The sequence below is a fragment of the Sus scrofa genome, chromosome 2 (assembly GCF_054392235.1).
Source record: "Sus scrofa isolate SSC_HxYL_T2T_F1_AM1 chromosome 2, Sscrofa_HxYL_maternal_Yorkshire_Landrace_v2.0, whole genome shotgun sequence".
NCBI lineage: Eukaryota > Metazoa > Chordata > Mammalia > Artiodactyla > Suidae > Sus > Sus scrofa.
Window position 1 is genome coordinate 81717234 of NC_139384.1, and position 16953 is coordinate 81734186.

Here is a 16953-nt window from a genome sequence, read left to right on the forward strand (position 1 = left end):
TCCCAAAGTGCTGTACAAAAGTTGGTTCATTCTTGAAGGAACTCACTTGCCAGTCTGTTGATCACTGCTAGTCATAGCCAGTGAGAGCCAGAGTAAGTCGCTATGGAGCTGGTCCTTTGGTCAGTCAGAATCCAAATGAATCGGTCCTGGGGCAAGTCGCTGTGTCTACAGGTTCCTCGCAAACACGCGATCCCCGCGTGGTCTGTAGGAGAATCGCTGCTCGCAACAGAATCCACGCCCTCCGGTTCCGCCCCTTTGCAGTCTTATCCAACTATAGGTCTCTATCTCACAGGAGTGCTCGTCCCCCAGACCACATCCAGTCTTAGGCCTCGCTCCTCCTAATTCTACCCTATCAGAGATCTCCCTATTAGAAGTTCCCCGCCCCATCAGGCCTCGCCCCTACCATGGACCTTGCTCTCTCTACGGCCCCGCCCCCCTTGGGAGCCCTGTCCAATAACAGGACTGTCCCTCTCATAAACCCCGCCTTCAGGTCCCCCTTTTCCCAGGCTCAGGGCGCACCAGGCAGACGCGGTGGGTGACGCCATCGGATCGCGCTGCGAGAAGGTCATACGGGATCCTCCAGCATGGCGGCGGCGGCGCTGCGGGGAGGCTGGTGCCGCTGCCCGCGGGTGAGCAGACGTGCGGAGCCAGGGAACGGGCCTAGGGAAGCTCCGGACCCGTGACCTTCAGAGCTTCTTTCTCCCCAGGACTTTGGCCCTTTAGGCCCTGCCCTGGTTTCGTCGAGAAGCTCATAGTTTGGTCCCTTGGGTCAGCCGAGGCCGGGGCGGGGACCCGGGAACGAGAGCCCCGGAACGAGGTCCCCGGAGCGAGGCTTGAGGGCGGGGGCCGAGCGTGTCCGGCTGGGGGTGGCAGTGCACCGAGCCGGGCAGGGAGCAGATCGCCCCTCACTTCCTGGCCGGACTCCACGTGCACCAAGGAGTGAATGGTGTCCGTGGCTCACAGTGGAGAAAAAGTGGCGAGAAGGCAAAAAAACGTGACAATCACAGCTCACCTTTATATACCAGGCCCCCTACCTAGAACATTTTCTGCTTCGCCTCTTCTAATCTCTCTGAAAGTGCGAAAGGTAGTTGTTGCCCTGGCTAAGAGCCTGGGCTCTCAGAAGTGGTGGTGGTGAAGACCTGTAAAGTGCATTCAGAAAATAGTACTCACGCTGCTGCTGCTTGTCGCTATTTCACAGGTTAGGAAACAGAATTCCTAAGTATGAAGCTAGTCCCAGAGCTAGTGGGGTGCCTGACCTGGTCCAAAACAGGTCAGTCTGGCTCCGAAGCCAGATTCTGGAGAAAGGAAAATATGTCATAGGAATCTTGAGTGTCAGGAGAAAGATTATGTTTTTGACTCAAGACTGAGGAGTTTTTTTTTTTAACAGTTGGGCTATATGTCATTTAGTGGTTGAATTCACACCTGTTTTGATTTGCGCCCAAGACTGAAGGAGAACCAACCTCAGATTTGGTCCTGCTGTGAGATTTTTCTCCCAAGTTAGACAGACATCCACTTTTTTTTTTTTTTTTTTTTTTTTTTTAAGGGCTGCACTCTTGGCACATGGAAGTTCCCAGGCTAGGGGTTAAATCGGAGCTGCAGCTGCCAGCCTACCCCACAGTCATAGCAATGCCAGATCCAAGCTGCACCTGTGACTTACACGGCAGCTCATGGCAATGCCAGATCCTCAACCCACTGAGTGAGGCCAGGGATCAGACCTTCATCCTCATGGATACTAGTTGGGTTCATTATTGCTGAGCCACCACGGGAACTCGCCTATGGCATGGGGAGGTTCCTGGGCCAGGAGTCGAACCTGTGCCACAGCAGTGACCTGAGCCACTGCAGTGACAAAGCCAGATCCTTAACCCACTGTGCCACAGGCGAACTCCTACAGCCATCCACTTCTATTTCAGACTGTTGCTGAGGTCAGTGACTCTGGGATCAATGGGTGTAGGCATTTAGAGGAGTAAAACAAGTTACTTAAACTCCCAAGAGTTACTCTTGAGTAGCTATGGGTGATCATGGCATCCATGCAAGTTTGGGGTTGCTTAGAGTTCTTGGAGACAGGAAGCATAGAACAGGGAAAGGCCCAGGGAATGTGGAAATGGAAGAGTGGTTCTATCAGATCACTGACACCCGTGTAGCTGGTTTTGGAGCTGAGTGCTAGGGTGCAGCATTGAACAGGACCTGCAAGGAGCTTCCCTCCTAGAGGTTAAGTTCATCATTTGGTAGGAGAAGAAATGTCCTTCATGAGAAGTTAGCAGCATCTTGACCCAAGTGTCCTCCCTAAGTTACTCTGCTTGCATGCCCAACCTTGGACCAGGACATAGTTTATTCTAGGGTTTAGTTTACCTCTGGAAGCCCAGGTCTCTGGTCTTCCAAAGCTGGCAAAAGTAGGGTGGGCTGGTGAGAGAAGAATGCTTGCCACCAGCATTGAAGCTCAGCATGCCCGTTTTCAGATTCAGGCATTAAATCAGACTGGGACCTTAGCCTTCTTCCCCCATAGGTTGGCATGGCCTAGAACCCATCTGGATTCCCCCAGGTTTAGAGGCAGGAGGGTAGATATAGGCCCTGAAGGTGCAGATCCAGCATTCTCTCTCCACCAGATTCCACTGGCCTCTCAGAATTTGGGAAGATTGCAGGGCATCTAGCATGCAGCTGGCATGTGATAAAAATCAAGTCTCAGGTGACCCCTGCGTTTTTAGTGTGGCCTACTTCCTTGTCACACTCTGATTTGAATGTGTCTTTTTCTTTCCTCCCTCAATTAGAGATGCTTCAGCAGCGGAGTCCATTTTCTATCCAGACACAACCTAGTGCCACTCCCCCTGGGTACCTATCAGATGCCCTGGCCAAGTGGACAGCAGACCCTGGTGAGTGACTCTGGACACGAGCAGGCAGGCGGGGGGAGGTGTGAACATCAAACCTAGTTGACAGATGAAAGGGCTGTGGGGCTCTGCCTGAACTGCCAGGGGCATGTAATTGGCAGGCATTCCACATCCAAGACCTTCAGAGTTATAGGGCCCAGTGGGCCTGGTTCTCTTGGTATCCTCGGAAGTGCTCGACACTGTTAAGGGTAAGGCTTCTGCCTCACAAGGTAGCATGTCTCAGCTCTGGTGGCTAGAAAGCCCTCCCTCTACCGAGCTGAAGTCCACCTCCTGGTTCCCACGTGTGGGTCCTTCATCAAGCAAGGCTGTGACCTCTTCTTCGTGACAGCCAGCCCTCTAGGCATTTGAGCAGAGTCACCCATCATTTCCTGGGGCTGAGTTTCCCAAGGCTATGTCGCCCTTTCTTTTTATGTTTTTCCTCACATATAGCATTTTCTAGAGCTTTTGCCCTCCCTGTCACTCCTCTTCAACCGTGTTGGTGTCTCACCACTGTGGGAAAGAAAGCCCCAAACTGCACACCAGCTCCAGATTCACATACCTGGGCAGCCCATGCCCTCCCGTCTCTTCTGAGTCTCATCTCAGCCCTCTGGTTACCTGTGCCTGCCTCACACAGGCTTTATCTCCTAATCCTGTCCTGGGGCTGTCATAGGCATGGGACATGCCCTTGGCCCTTCCCCCTAGTTGTCCAGCCCTGCCCCCCTACACCCACCGTTTGCAGCCCTGAAGTGAGAATGGTGGGCTGCTGGGAGCAGATGCAATCTCCGACAGTCTTAGAATTTGAATTTCCCCAAGAGACAGGCTGGCCAGGGCACAATTAGACCAGACTGTGGCTTGCCAATGCCAGGCCGGCGGGCCTACCTGTGGAGCAGCACCCAGACTTGCTGCCACTTTCCCTGGGGCTAGATGGGAGCCAGGGAGTCAGTCGCCCCTGGAAACTGGTCGAGTGAGCCCCTAGCCACCACAGCGGACCCAGCACCCCCATGGAAACGGTGAGAGCAGCTAAACACATGTGACCACTTCTCCCTGACTTGACTCACTCGCATTCTTTAAGCTTTCTCTTTCCTGAACCCACGCTTAGTTACCCAGCGGGTGAAGCAGGGGACCTGCTGTGTCTGACCCCAAAGCCTGTGTCTCAAGCAGGGCAGCATGCAATGCTGGCTCTTGTGCCTAGAGCAGGGGCTCTGGCCATCTGCTGGCCTCTGGGTGTGTTGGGTTGGGTTTTCCTGTGTGGGATGGGGGACCCTGAGTTTGGACTCTTGATGACTCTGATCCTGGGAGCCAAGAGAAGGATGTTTGGGTCAGTGTCCAGGCCCATGGGTGACAAGTGAATGCCAGCTGGGGGCTTGGGAATGTCCCCAGGGGAAGAAGTTACCCCGGGCCCAGAAGCCCAAGGATAGGCTCTCAACTCCACCTCTGGGGGTAGTTCCTCTTGTGGCTCAGTGGAAATGAATCTGACTAGCATCCATGAGGACCCAGGTTTGATCTCTGGCCTCACTCAGTGGGTTAAGGATCCACCATTGCTATGAGCTGTGGTAGGTTGCTGACGGGGCTCGGTTCTAGCGTTGATGTGGCTATGGTGTAGGCCAGCGGCTATAGCTCTGATTCGACCCCTAGCCTGGGAATCTCCATAGGCCGTGGATGTGGCCCTAAAAAGACAAAAAAAAAAAAAAAAAAAAAAAAAGAAGAAGAAGAAGAACTCTAGTCCTGGGACAAGGGTCCATTTGGGTGTTGATCTTTGCCCTGGTTGGGCCTCTTTGAGTCCCCGTGAGGATTTCAAGCTGCGCCTGTTTCTTGACCAGCCTTTCCCCTGACGGAGAGGGAGCCTAGCATCTTATTTTGTTGCTAAAAGACTTCGTATTTTGGAGCAGTTTTAGATTTATAGAGAAATTGAGTGGAAAGTACAGAGAGTGCCTATTAACCTCCTCTCCCCGTCTCCTCCCACCTCGCACACAGTTTTTCCAGGCTTGTACATTCTGCAGTTAGGGCGGTGCACTTGTTACAACTGATGAACCAATATTGACACATCACTGTTGATGGTGGTCTGCCGCTGAGGTTAGGATGCACTCTCTGTGTTGAGTGGGTGCCTGGGGTATGAGGAAGTTCCCAGGCCAGGGATGGAACCCGTGTCACAGCAGCCACCCAAGCCAGTGCAATGACAATGCCAGATCTTTAACCCCCCTGTGCCTCAAGAGAACCACCAGTGTTGTACATTTTATGGGTTTGAACAAATGTATAATGAAGTATCTACCATTAATAGTATTGTTACCGAATAGTTTTACTGCCCTGAAAATCCTCAGTGCTCTGCCTTTTCACCCCATTTTTTTTTTTTGAGATGTAATTGACACGTCACATGGTATGAATCTTCCATATCTTTCAATGGCTTGATAACTCATTTCTTTTTATCACTGAACAATGTCTTGTCTGGATGTCCCACAGTTTATCCCTGTTTTTGTTGCTGTTGTTTGTTTGTTTGTTTGTTTGTTTTGCTTTTTAGGGCTGCACCCGAAGCACACGGTTGTTCCCTGTGTAGGGGTCCATTCAGAGCTACAGGAGTTCCCGTCCTGGCTCAGCGGTTAATGAACCTGGCCATGATCCATGAGGATGCGAGTTCGATCCCTGGCCTTGCACTGTGGGTTGGGGATCTGGTGTTGCCCTGAGCTATGGTGTAGGTCGCAGACTCGGCTTGGGTCCCTCGTTGCTGTGGCTATGGTCTAGGCCAGTGGCTGCAGCTCCAATTCGACCCCTAGTCTGGGATCTTCCATGTGCCACAGGTACGGCCCTAAAAAGCAAAACAAAAAAAGGAGGGAAAAAAAAAAAGCTAAAGCTGCTGGCCACAGCCACAGCAATGCCAGATCTGAGTCACGTCTGCGACCTACACCACAGCTCACGGCAATGCCAAATCCTTAACCCACCCAGCAGGGCCAGTGACTGAACCCACATCCTCATGGATACTAGTCAGATTCATTTCTGCTGCACCACAATGGGCACTCCAGTCACTAGTGGTTTTTTTTTTTATTTTTTATTTTTTTAATATTTTCTTTTTTTTTTTGTCTTTTGTTGTTGTTGTTGTTGCTATTTCTTGGGCCGCTCCCGCGGCATATGGAGGTTCCCAGGCCAGGGGTTGAATCAGAGCTGTAGCCACCGGCCTACGCCAGAGCCACAGCAACTTGGGATCCGAGCCGCGTCTGCAACCTACACCACAGCTCACGGCAATGCCGGATCGTTAACCCCCTGAGCAAGGGCAGGGACCGAACCCGCAACCTCATGGTTCCTAGTCGGATTCGTTAACCACTGCGCCACGACGGGAACTCCACTAGTGGTTTTTTAACTTCTCTTTTATACTCTTCTGAAAGAGATAGCTCTTGGAGTTCCCTGGTGGTTCAGTGGGTTAAGGATCTGGCATTGGTACTGCTGTGTCTCAGGTCACTGCTGTGGCGTAGGTTTGATCCTTGGCCGGGGAATTTTCACATGCCACAGGTGCAGCTAAAATAAATAAAAGAGCTATCTCTTCATTGTTAAACCTCTTTCAACGGGTGAAAATAAAACCCACATCCTTTGTTTCTCTTACATTCTTTCTAGTCCAGATCCTATTCTTCTGGAAATAGGAAAGGCTTTCTCTCCGGCTTGCTAGATAACATCAAACAAGAATTAGCCAAAAACAAAGAAATGAAAGAAAGTATAAAAAAGTTCCGAGATGAGGCCAGAAAGCTGGAAGAGTCTGATGCACTCCAGGAAGCCAGGAGGAAATACGTGAGTCCCTTTGCTTCGCGTCTCCTCAGCTGGCCCGCTTGCGCCCAGGATTCCCTCTCAGGGCTGTGGTGGGGCAGCTGGCAGAGGTGGGGTCACTGATGAAGGGGAGCCAAGGGACAGGAGCGGGCTGCCACCTTCCAGTTCTGCCATGAGACCGAGATGCCCTCTACAGACCAGCAGCACTGGCAGAGTATCAGAGCCCCCTCACCCCCGACCTGCTGGGTCAGAATCCCTGTCTCCCTGGGGCCCCCAGGTGACTCCTCTTGCACTGGATTTGAGGTGTCCTGTTCCCAAGGGCCTCCCTGTTCTGGTCCCCTGAGTAAGATGGGTAGAAAGTGGGTTACAGGCCTGCTGTAATCATTATATTGATCACTGCCGCCACCTCTCAGAGCAGCTGCCAGGCGCCCGCCAGGGAGCAGGCTCGGTGCCCTTTATCATAAGAGCAGGCTCCGAGCGAGGAGTTCCTGTAGTGGCTCAGTGGAAACAAAATTGACTAGTATCCATGAGGACACAGGTTCGATCCCTGGCCTCGCTCACTGGGTTAAGGATCCAGCGTTGCCATGAACTGTGGTATAGGCTGTAGACATGGCTCGGATCTGGTGTTGCTGTGGCTGTAGTGTAGGCTGGCGGCTACAGCTCAGATTCAACCCCTGGCTTGGGAACCTCCATATGCCGCAGGTGCAGCCCTTAAAATACAAAAGACAAAAGTTAAAATAAATTTTAAAAATTAAAAAAAAAATAAGAGCTCCAAGAGGCGGGTGCAACATCCCCATCTTACCTGGGCACTTGGCCCAGGTCCCTAGAGTTTCATGGCCCCCATCCCAGGCCATGAGCGAGGCCTGATCCCCCTGAGTATCCTCTCCACTTGCTTGGCTGTAACGGCTGTGGGGAATTCAAGCCTGTGGGAGGTGGCCCTTCCTTTTCACTAAGGAAGAGGAGTGGGCTGAGGGGACGCCTGGGGGCAGAGCAGGCCTCGGCTCGGGCAGCGTGGGTGGGTGGGGACAGAGGGGCAGGAGAATGCCGAAAACAGCACCCCCACACCACACCCGTAAATTGCTGATGAGCAGGTGGGCAAGATCACCCCCTGCCACCCAGAGAGAGAAGCTGGGCCTGGGTCTCTGGGCTCAGGAGGGTCCTTGTCTCACCCTTGACCTGCTGGGACCCACCTGCCAGGCCATGGGGTCAGGCAGGGGCTATCTGGCAGGGAAGGAGCTGCTGTGAAAATGCTTCTTTGGACCTTTGCTGGTTCTGTAATTGCTGTATCTTGACACAAAGCCCAACATCCCTCACCACAGAGAACCATTGAATCAGAAACCATGCGGACGGGCGAGGTGATCAGGAAGAAGCTGGGGGAGATCACAGGCACCGTGAAGGAGGTAATGGCCTCTGGGCCCAGACTCCCGGACCCATCTGTTCCTGGCCTCTGGAGGGGGTCAGGGATGCAGGGCTGCGAGCAGCCAGAGGAGCTGGCACCCAGGCCGGGTATGGGATGGGGAGCGGGGAAGAGCCAGCCTGGTTGGAGGCTTCCAGAGGTAAAGTCCAGGCAGCCCTCAGCAAGGAGAGGGGGTCAGGATGGCCCACTTGCCTGCAGTTCTAGTTGGGAGCTTCTGTGCCACAAGCAGAGACAGGAAAGTAAACGAAGATGCTGGCTTCCTGCCTTCAGATAGAAGGGGGCAGGGACACCCTGCTCCTGGCGGAGGGTGGAGGTGGCCGTGAGACTCTTAGAGGGCCTGGTGGACTTTTCTTTTGGTTGCTCCTGTTTTGTTTCTCTGTTTTGGGCTAGGGAGTCGGGGGGGCAGGGCTCTGCTTTAAAGACTGCCCACCTTCCTTCCTGCTGGGGCTGCTGCTTCTCTACAGTCCTTGGAGGCCTGCAGCCCAGAGCCCCAGGGTCCAGTGCCACAGAAATTGTGCACGCCTGTTCCCACCCTTCTTCGCTCTGGGGGAGCTCCTGCAGGCCCCCAGCAGGAGCCGCCCTGGCACCATCCCCTCTCTGTCTCAGTAGAGTCTCGACGAAGTCAGTAAAAGTGACCTTGGCCGGAAAATCAAGGAGGGTGTGGAAGAAGCAGCCAAGACCGCCAAGCAGTCGGCTGAGTCGGTGTCCAAAGGTGGGGAGAAGCTTGGCAGGACTGCCGCCTTCAAAGCCCTCTCGCAGGTGAGCTGGGCTGGGGCTCGTGCCTGCAGGCGCTGCTGGCTCTGGCTGGCGCCAAGACTGAGCGCTGAAGTTCCCGCCTCTGAGCTCAGCCCCAGAGAGGCCTCACTGAGGGGTGCACAGCGCACCGGTCCTCGGCCCCACCTGGCTTCGTGGCTGTGAGCAAGTCACAGCCCCTGGGGAGACACAGTTAACATCCCAAGAGCCTCCAGAGGCTGTCCAGCTTGGGGTTCCTTGAGGTCCTGAATTCCCTGTAAATACCTGTTAAAGTTTAACCACATGCTGGCCCTCTGCTGTCTACGGGCCTCAGGAGAGAAAGTCTGAGTTCCTGCTCTCAAAGGTCCGGGGGCAGGGTAGGGACAGACAGTTCTTGAGTCACATAGGACAGAGGAACTCCCGGGGAAGGTACCAGGCTGAGGGAGCAGGCACCACAGATTGGGGGCGCCCCTGCAGCTTGGCTTGGCCAGAGCCACTGCAGGGCCACCAGGCGAGGGCTCCGGCAGCAGCTCAGAGGAGGCCAGAGAGTGTCTTGGGTGGTGGGCCAGGTGGGGCCAGGAGTTTGGGGAGGTGGGATCCACAGACTTGGCGGCAGCTTGGAGGCGGCACTGGGGCGGATGCAGATCTCAGAAGGCGCCCCCACCCCGGTTTCTGGTCCATGTGAAGGAAGGTTTCCAGGAAGAGTGAAGAATCTGTCTCAGTGTGAGGATGAGGATCCTTTGGGGGCAGCTCTTGAAGGGGAGGGGGCAGGAGTCTGGCAGAGCTGGGGTCTCCCCTCTGTGCGTCTGCGTCCCGGCCAGCCCCAGGTTTGGGTGGGCTGTGGCCAGGTGACCTTGAGACCTGGGGACGCTGCTGCCCCGGGGTGGGTCCATGGCAGGCACGGGCCGACACCACGGGTCTGGGGTGTCAGGAGGCCCCCAGCCTCTGCACTGCCGCTGTGCTCTGCAGGGGGTGGAGTCTGTGAAGAAGGAGATCGACGAGAGCGTCCTGGGGCAGACCGGGCCCTACCGGCGGCCCGAGCGGCTCAGGAAGAGGAAAGAGTTCGCGGGAGAGAAATTCAAGGAAGAGAAAGTGTTTGAGGCCAACGAGTAGGTACCAAATTGGCCAAGGTGCCTGTCCCCCTCGCCTCCCTTTTCGGTACCTGCCTCGTGGTCGTTTTGGAGGATCCACAGAGCGTTCCTGCCAAGTCAGTTTGTGGGGTTTCTTTCTGCTCGAGGTTCCCTGGCTCCCCTGAGAGAGTCGAGGGTGGGGAGTGGGGGTGGGAAGAGGGTTGGGGGGAAAGAGAAGGCAGGAGGCCAGGAGGTGAGGCACACCAGGCCCCCCTCTCCCTGAAGCCATAGGAGGGCTGGAGGGTGGCAGCATGGGCGCGGCGGCTCTGGGGGCTGGCACTCACCCCGGTCCCTCATCTCCCCAGGGAGGCGCTGGGGGTCGTGCTGCACAAGGACTCCAAGTGGTATCAACAGTGGAAGGACTTCAGGGACAACAATGTGGTGTTCAACCGTGAGTGCACATCTCACGGGATTGGCTGACAGCGGGGTGATGAAGGTAGACACGGCAAGTGCTCCCGAGCGCTGAGCACAAGACAGACCCCATTTCACAGAGGAGGAGACCGGGGTCAGAGAGGACCAGTCCCTTCTGCAGGGTCACCTAGTGAGTGAGCAGCAGAGCGCAGGCCTCAGGCAGCCCGAGGGGAAGCACCCAGCACATCTCTTTGGGCGACAGGGGCCCTGCCATCGGGGTTGGGTCACCACCTTTGTGCTGGAGCCCATGTGGTTGCAGGGCAGCCAGGCGCAAAGGCCTCTGATGGTGCAGCTGGGGATTCGAACTCAACACATTTCCTTGTCGGCCTGGAACCAGCTCAGGGCCTGGAGCCCTCTGCTCAGCCTGGGGCTGATAGGGGAACCTGTCCCTCGTCCTGGGAGGACTTCCAGAGGCCTGTGTGTCCTTTGTAGTGAAAGCAGCAGCCAATGGGGATGCCCCCCAATTCTCACAGCTTCCCGCCAGCCCGAAGCTGAGGGGTCTTTGCAGCCCCCCGAGGTCCACTAGCGGGCACTGGTCTCTGAGGGGGAAGCAGGCTCTGAGAGGCCCCTCTCTTTTACTACATCCACATGGGGGGCCACGATGGAGTGAGGGTGTCTTTCCAGAAGGGGCCCTGACCCCTGCGCCCGCCTGTCACTGCCCACAGGGTTCTTTGAGATGAAGATGAAATACGACGAAAGTGACAATGCCCTCATTCGGGCGTCCCGCGTGCTGACCGACAAGGTCACAGACTTGCTGGGTGAGTGGGCTGCCCCAGGACCGTCCCCACCCCTAATCGAGCCAGCAGTGGGGAGGGGTTCCCGGACCTCACCCTGCTCCTGGCTTGGCTGCCCCAGGGGGCCTGTTCTCGAAGACTGAGATGTCAGAGGTGCTCACGGAGATCCTGCGAGTGGACCCCGCCTTCGACAAGGAGCGCTTCCTGCAGCAGTGCGAGAATGACATCATCCCCAATGTCCTGGAGGTGGGTGTGTGCCTGGCGGGCGGGCAGGTGCGGTGGCCCCGTGGGAGGCTCTGCCAGGGCTGCTTGGCTGTGGATGGGATTTCTGAGCAAAGACTTGGCTCCAGTGTTTGGAGGCCTGACCACCCCACAGGCCTGACCCCTGTTGGTAAAGCACCTCTGAGAGAGCCAGCCCCTGTGGTCCCCTGCAGCCCGGGCTGGTCCCCGGGTGGGTGCATCTACCCTGGAGACTGAGTTTCTCACTGGAGCACCCAGCTTGTTTCCCTTGAGCTCTTCTTGAAGTTGCTCCATTGAAGCTGCCTGGGGCCAAGTGTTTATCTCCAGGGACCAGGGTTCTTGCGGGAGTTGGGAGAAGCTGCTGCTCTGACTGTGAGCCTGAGGAGGGCTTGCGGGAAGCAGGGCCGCAAGCCAGGAGTGGCCCTGCAGCCCAGGGAGCTGTCTTCTCTGGGAATCCTGACTCCCGTCTCCTGGTTGTCTTGCCTCTCCTTGCGGCTCATAAACAAGGTGGGGGTGGCTTGCTCAAGGTCACCCTCTGCCTAGCTCAGGTCCCCTGCCCAAGGTTGGCTGCCTTTTCCCTGCCACATCTCTGCTTCTCTGTGGCCCCAAACCTTGGCAGGAGCCTGGGCATCCTGCAGCCCAGCCAGGCCAGGGGTCTTTGGCACACCCTTAGCTGGACCACTGGTAGCCCATCCCTCACCCCCCCATGTTCCCTCCTCCTGAGCTGCCTCCGTGTGGTCCCCTCCCCCCTCCTCCAATTTCCCAGGTCCCTCATCACCCTTGGGGCAGGGCTGGGAGGAGGTAAGAACAGAGCTAGTCCCAAAGCAGCAGCCTGCGCACAGGCAGAATATTCCTGGCTGAGGTGGTCTCCAGACTCCCTGCGGTTCCCCACCAGTGCTCCCGCCCCTGTCCCCCGGGTCCCTCCCTGCCAGATCCAGCCTCGACTCGGCTCGGGTTCCTGTGGAAGCTTCCCTCATTGCATCCTGGGAGCCCTCCCCCCTCCCCCTCTGCCCGTCCCCACCCCCACCCCCACCCCACCCCGCACCCTGGGCCTGGCTATCCAAGGCTTCATCCTGGAGAAGGCAGAAACCTCCTTGGCTAGGCTTCCCGACGGGGGTGAAATTCCAGATGCTGCCACCTTCTCCTTCCTTCCAGCACAGCCCACCCTGGACTGCCCCGTTGTCAGTGACAGGCTCCCGCTCCCGCCTACACGCAAGGGCTCTGCTCCCACTGCTGCAGCCTGACCTGGCCTCCCTTCTCCAAAGGGGACCCGCAGAGTGGGGCGGGGGGCCTGTGGAGGGATGGTTCTCACTGGAGAACATTCTCGAGAGTCTTCCTGCCTCAGAAGCCCCTCTCATTCTCACACTTATTTTTTTGTCTTTCCCTTTTTAGGCTATGATTTCTGGAGAGCTCGACATTCTCAAAGACTGGTGCTATGAAGCTGTGAGTGCTTGCTTGTTTTTGTTTTTTGTTTTTTTTCTTTCTTCTGTTGAGGCCTGCAAGGAAATCACAGTTCAGAGTTCTGCTTGGGTGGCTCAGTCTGGGAAGGGCCAACAGGCTGGGGGCTCGGTGGTGGGCACAGCTGGGGGTCTTGGGGTCAGAGAGTGGAAAGAGACAGCCAGTGACTCTGGGTGCACTAAGTGTCCTCTCAGGGCTCCAGGGTCCCTTGCTTGAAGGTGGTGGGTGCTGGCCAGCAAGCCAGGTCTGCCCCGTGACCTGCACCACCTCCCTTCCCTAGAGTTAAAGCACCAGCCAGTCCTGTGATGGTCGTGCGGGTGCAGCATAGACACAGAAACCTTGCTCCGGGACACACATGACACTGGCTGGAGTCATTAGCTGTTCTCATTGTGAGATCCCGAGACACAGATCAAAACAGACATTGATAGATTCCCGCCCTGGGAAGAGCTGAGTGTCTTGACAAGGCCCGGCTACTCCCTGGCGTCAGGGCTCTGGGTCCTGGGCCACAGGTGGGGCTGGGCTGTGTGGCAGTGGGTCAGGCATCCTCAGAGCATACTGTCTGCCCTGCCCGTTCCTGGCAGCCTCCCTGTCCCCGTGGGGCTCCCGTCTTGTCAGGCCATCTTGCCTCACCCTGCTCCTCACTCCCTGACCTGTGTCTTCTTGGGGTTTATTTTTCTTTTCTTTTTTTTTTAACCCCTCCCCCCACCCAGCTTTTTTTTTTTTTTTTTTTTTTTTTTTTTGTCTTTTTGTCTTTTTGTCTTTTTGTCTTTTCTAGGGCCACTTCTGCGGCATATGGAGGTTCCCAGGCTAGGGGTCAAATCAGAGCTGTAGCCTCCGGCCTACACCACAGCCACAGCAATGCCAGATCCAAGCCACGTCTGTAACCAGCACAGCTCACGGCATTGCCGAATCCTTAACCCACTGAGCGAGGCCAGAGATCGAACCTGCAACCTCATGGTTCCTAGTTGGATTCATCAACCACTGCACCACGACGGGAACTCCTCACCCAGCTTCTTGATATTGAGCAATCCAGTCTCTTTTGGCTGGTTCTGTTCTGTAGCCAGCTCACAAACAACTTGGAAAAAGCAGAGAAGATGTCAGATTTTCTTTTTAAATACTCCCCTGCCTAGTGACTAATCCAGCAGGCATTTGTGAGTGGTTTGGTGTGGGGTTTTTTTTTTTGCTTTTTTTTTGTTTTTGTTTTTTAAACGTCAGGATCATTAGGATGTGGTCGATTATCTTTGCCAGAGCTGCTGGTGGTGCCCCTGGAAACACAGCTGAGGTTGTAGCCACTTACACAGGGGTGTTTTGAAAAGTAACATCTTTTCAACTACTACTAAAAAATAAAAAAAAAATTAAAAAATTTAAAAAAACCCCAAAGTTAACATGGGGGAAAAAAAAGGAAAAATGACATCTTTAAGAAACCACACAAGCAATTGGATTCGCACTCTTCCCCCCAATTTGATACATCAGTTATCTGCATAAGAAGTGGATGCTGTTGGAATGTCTCCCATCATGGTTGCTTGTTGAGGCTGCTGTGTCCTAGGCTTGGGTTAGAGGTGCTCCTGACCCCTAGGAGAAACAGGCAGCCTGTGGCCGAGAGCTCCCCACAGGGACTGGTCAGTGAGCAGGCGGCAGAGCCAGTCACCCCAGAGCAGCCGTGGGGCAGAACGAATCCTAGAAAAAGCGTCTGGTTCCAGGCCAAGATCCACAATGAGGTGAACATGGGAAGGTTCAAGATCAGCCAGAGAGGCCTCAACTTACCTCTGGGAGTGTATTTCTGATCGTGTTCCACGAGAACTACCAGATTCCCTGATTAATACCGCTTTCAATAGTGTTGATACAGTGCTGTCTCTGTAATGAGAGGGAAGTGTGTGATTCGAGCCAGCAAACGGGTGACACCCGCCTCCCTGCTTGGACCCGTGCTCCTGGCATCTGCCACTCCTGGCGCAGCACACCCGGGCGCCAGGAGCCATTTCTGGAAGGTGCATGAGCTGAAAGCACGAAACTGCTGGTGAGCCTGCCAGCAGGGAGCCTCCTGGGACGCTCACTTTTTGGTGGCCCAGCCACACCGGGGTCTCTGGCTTCTTGTTGCAGACCTACAGCCAGCTGGCCCACCCAATCCAGCAGGCCAAGGCCCTGGGCCTCCAGTTCCACTCCCGCATCCTGGACATCGACAATATCGATGTGAGTGCCTTTTCTATGGGTAGAGGGTTGACCTCAGGGTGGGGAGGGGTGCTGATTGCAAATGCGCTCACTTAGGAGGGGTGAACTCCCCATCCCTGGAGGAGGCCCAGTGCAGTGGATTAAGTGACCTTACCGGTCCCTTTCAGTGCAAGGTTTCCATAGTCCTGCAGTGGGGAATTCTTAAGCAAGTGATGTCCCAGGGGGTGCTGCTGCCTAGACCCAGGGTCCCCTGAGGCCCCTAAAGCCTGATATTTCCCTGCACCTTGACTGCTCAGGCTGCCCCACCCCCACCTTGGGTCTGCTCAGCTTCCACTTCCTCCCTGTGGGGAGCTGACAGGCCGCACTGAGCCAGTCTGGGGAGCCTGCCTTCATTTGCAGTTGAGATTCCATCTCACCGTTGGGAAGTGCCCACTTGGAAATGGCCCATGGGGGTCTGTGCCTGGAGGGGGGCAGCAGGCGTGGGGCTGCAGACCATCCTCTGAGGCCCACCTGCCCTGTCACCCCCCTGCAGCTGGCCATGGGCAAGATGATGGAGCAGGGGCCCGTGCTGATCATCACCTTCCAGGCCCAGCTGGTGATGGTGATCAAGAACCCCAAAGGCGAGGTGGTTGAGGGCGACCCGGTGAGTAAGGCGGGAAGAGAAGGCAGGCGGCAGGAACAGCCAGATGGCAGCCTCTGGCCACCCTGCACTGACAGCAGGTCAGAGTCAGGGTTCTGCGACAGCCTGGGGATGGCAGGGTGGCACCTTGAGAAGTCCCAGGGCCCTAGCTGGACCTGGTGGAGGTTAGAGGGTGGCTGATCTGTCTGGTTGGACCAAGTCCTGAGTTATAGCCTCTGTCCCAGCCACTGCTCTGGACCCTTGACCCAGGCCGACACCCCAACACCGCTCCCTGGTCCCTGCCCTGATCTGGTAGCCTTGTCCCACCCTGCCCCCTGGACTGTCCTGGTGTGGGTGCTGAGCCTGCTCTCTGCCCCCAGCCCTGACCCTTCCCTGATTCTGCAGGACAAGGTACTGCGAATGTTGTACGTGTGGGCCCTCTGCCGAGACCAGGATGAGCTCAACCCCTATGCGGCCTGGCGGCTCTTGGACATCTCCGCCTCCAGCACAGAGCAGGTCCTCTGAGCACAGTGGCCACCACCAGGGCCTCCAGGGCTGGATCATTCCTGCAAACATGCAGGGGGACCCATGTCTACCTGCAGCAACTAGACCTCTGGGGACAAGACTGTCGGCCCTGCTTCCACTCTGCCAGGACAGCTGCAAAACTAGCTGGATGGGCAGGGCAGGGTGGGGAGGGGGCTGCTCCCCACAGGGCCATCCCCTGCACCGCCCCTCTGCCCCACAGGGACTACTGGCTGGCAGGCCACAGAGGTCACAGAGGCGCACAGACCAGACAGTGCCAAGAGACCCCCAGCACAGAGACTCCCACCCAGGACAGTGGTAGGGCCTGGGGCTGACTTGGCCAAATCAGCCAGGCTGTTTTAGCTCCCTTTTTTTTTTTTAAAGCAGTGCCCTTATTATCCTGTATATATGCTAGAGATTTGGAAATAATAAAACACCAAAGTGCAGGAGAGCAACTTCTGTAGTCCAAGATGTCTGTCACTGGGGTGGGGAGCTAGGACTGAGGAGGGTGTGGTGGGCGCTAGCGCGGTGGTCATGGTCACTGAAGGAACAGAAGAGGCAGTGGCCTTATGTGGGCAGGGCCCTGCCCACCGTGCTATGTGTGGAGAGAGTGGGGGGATGAAGACAGCAAATGCTACGGAGGTTTTCAGGGACCTGGCTGGGGTCTCTAGACAGCTGGGGTCCCTGGAGCTGGATTTGCCATATGAGTTATGGGCGCACTGGGATTCCCCCAAACGGAGTCTGGGTGGGGGGGTCAGTCGCAGAGAGTAGGGTGTGGGAGCTGAGGTGTGGCTGGAGACTTGGGGTGCAGGCGAGGACCTGGGTGCTCAGGGTTCTTTGGGGCCGGCGGTCTGCACAGCGCCTTGGGGCGGGGCCGGGCCGTGGGCCCGCTCGCCGTTCCGGCGCAGCCTCCGCC

The 16953-nt window shown here is 56.2% G+C and overlaps 1 protein-coding gene across 2 annotated transcripts; it reads left to right on the forward strand.

The window, feature by feature from the left end:
• The first annotated feature begins 524 nt into the window (after positions 1-524).
• On the forward strand, positions 525-16492 carry TIMM44 (translocase of inner mitochondrial membrane 44). 2 transcript variants are annotated; one of them, XM_003123200.6, is made up of 13 exons: positions 525-629; positions 2766-2867; positions 6462-6632; positions 7928-8008; positions 8635-8784; positions 9727-9866; positions 10193-10278; positions 10964-11056; positions 11154-11278; positions 12665-12715; positions 14828-14917; positions 15429-15539; positions 15921-16492. In XM_003123200.6, the coding sequence occupies exons 1-13, from the start codon at positions 585-587 to the stop codon at positions 16038-16040; spliced, it is 1365 nt and encodes a 454-aa protein (XP_003123248.1). In that variant the 5' UTR covers positions 525-584; the 3' UTR covers positions 16041-16492. The 2 variants fall into 2 exon arrangements, with proteins under 2 accessions (XP_003123248.1, XP_084869208.1); XM_085013082.1 differs by having other exon boundaries at positions 568-629; positions 2766-4443; positions 6001-6632.
• Positions 16493-16953: the final 461 nt, after the last annotated feature.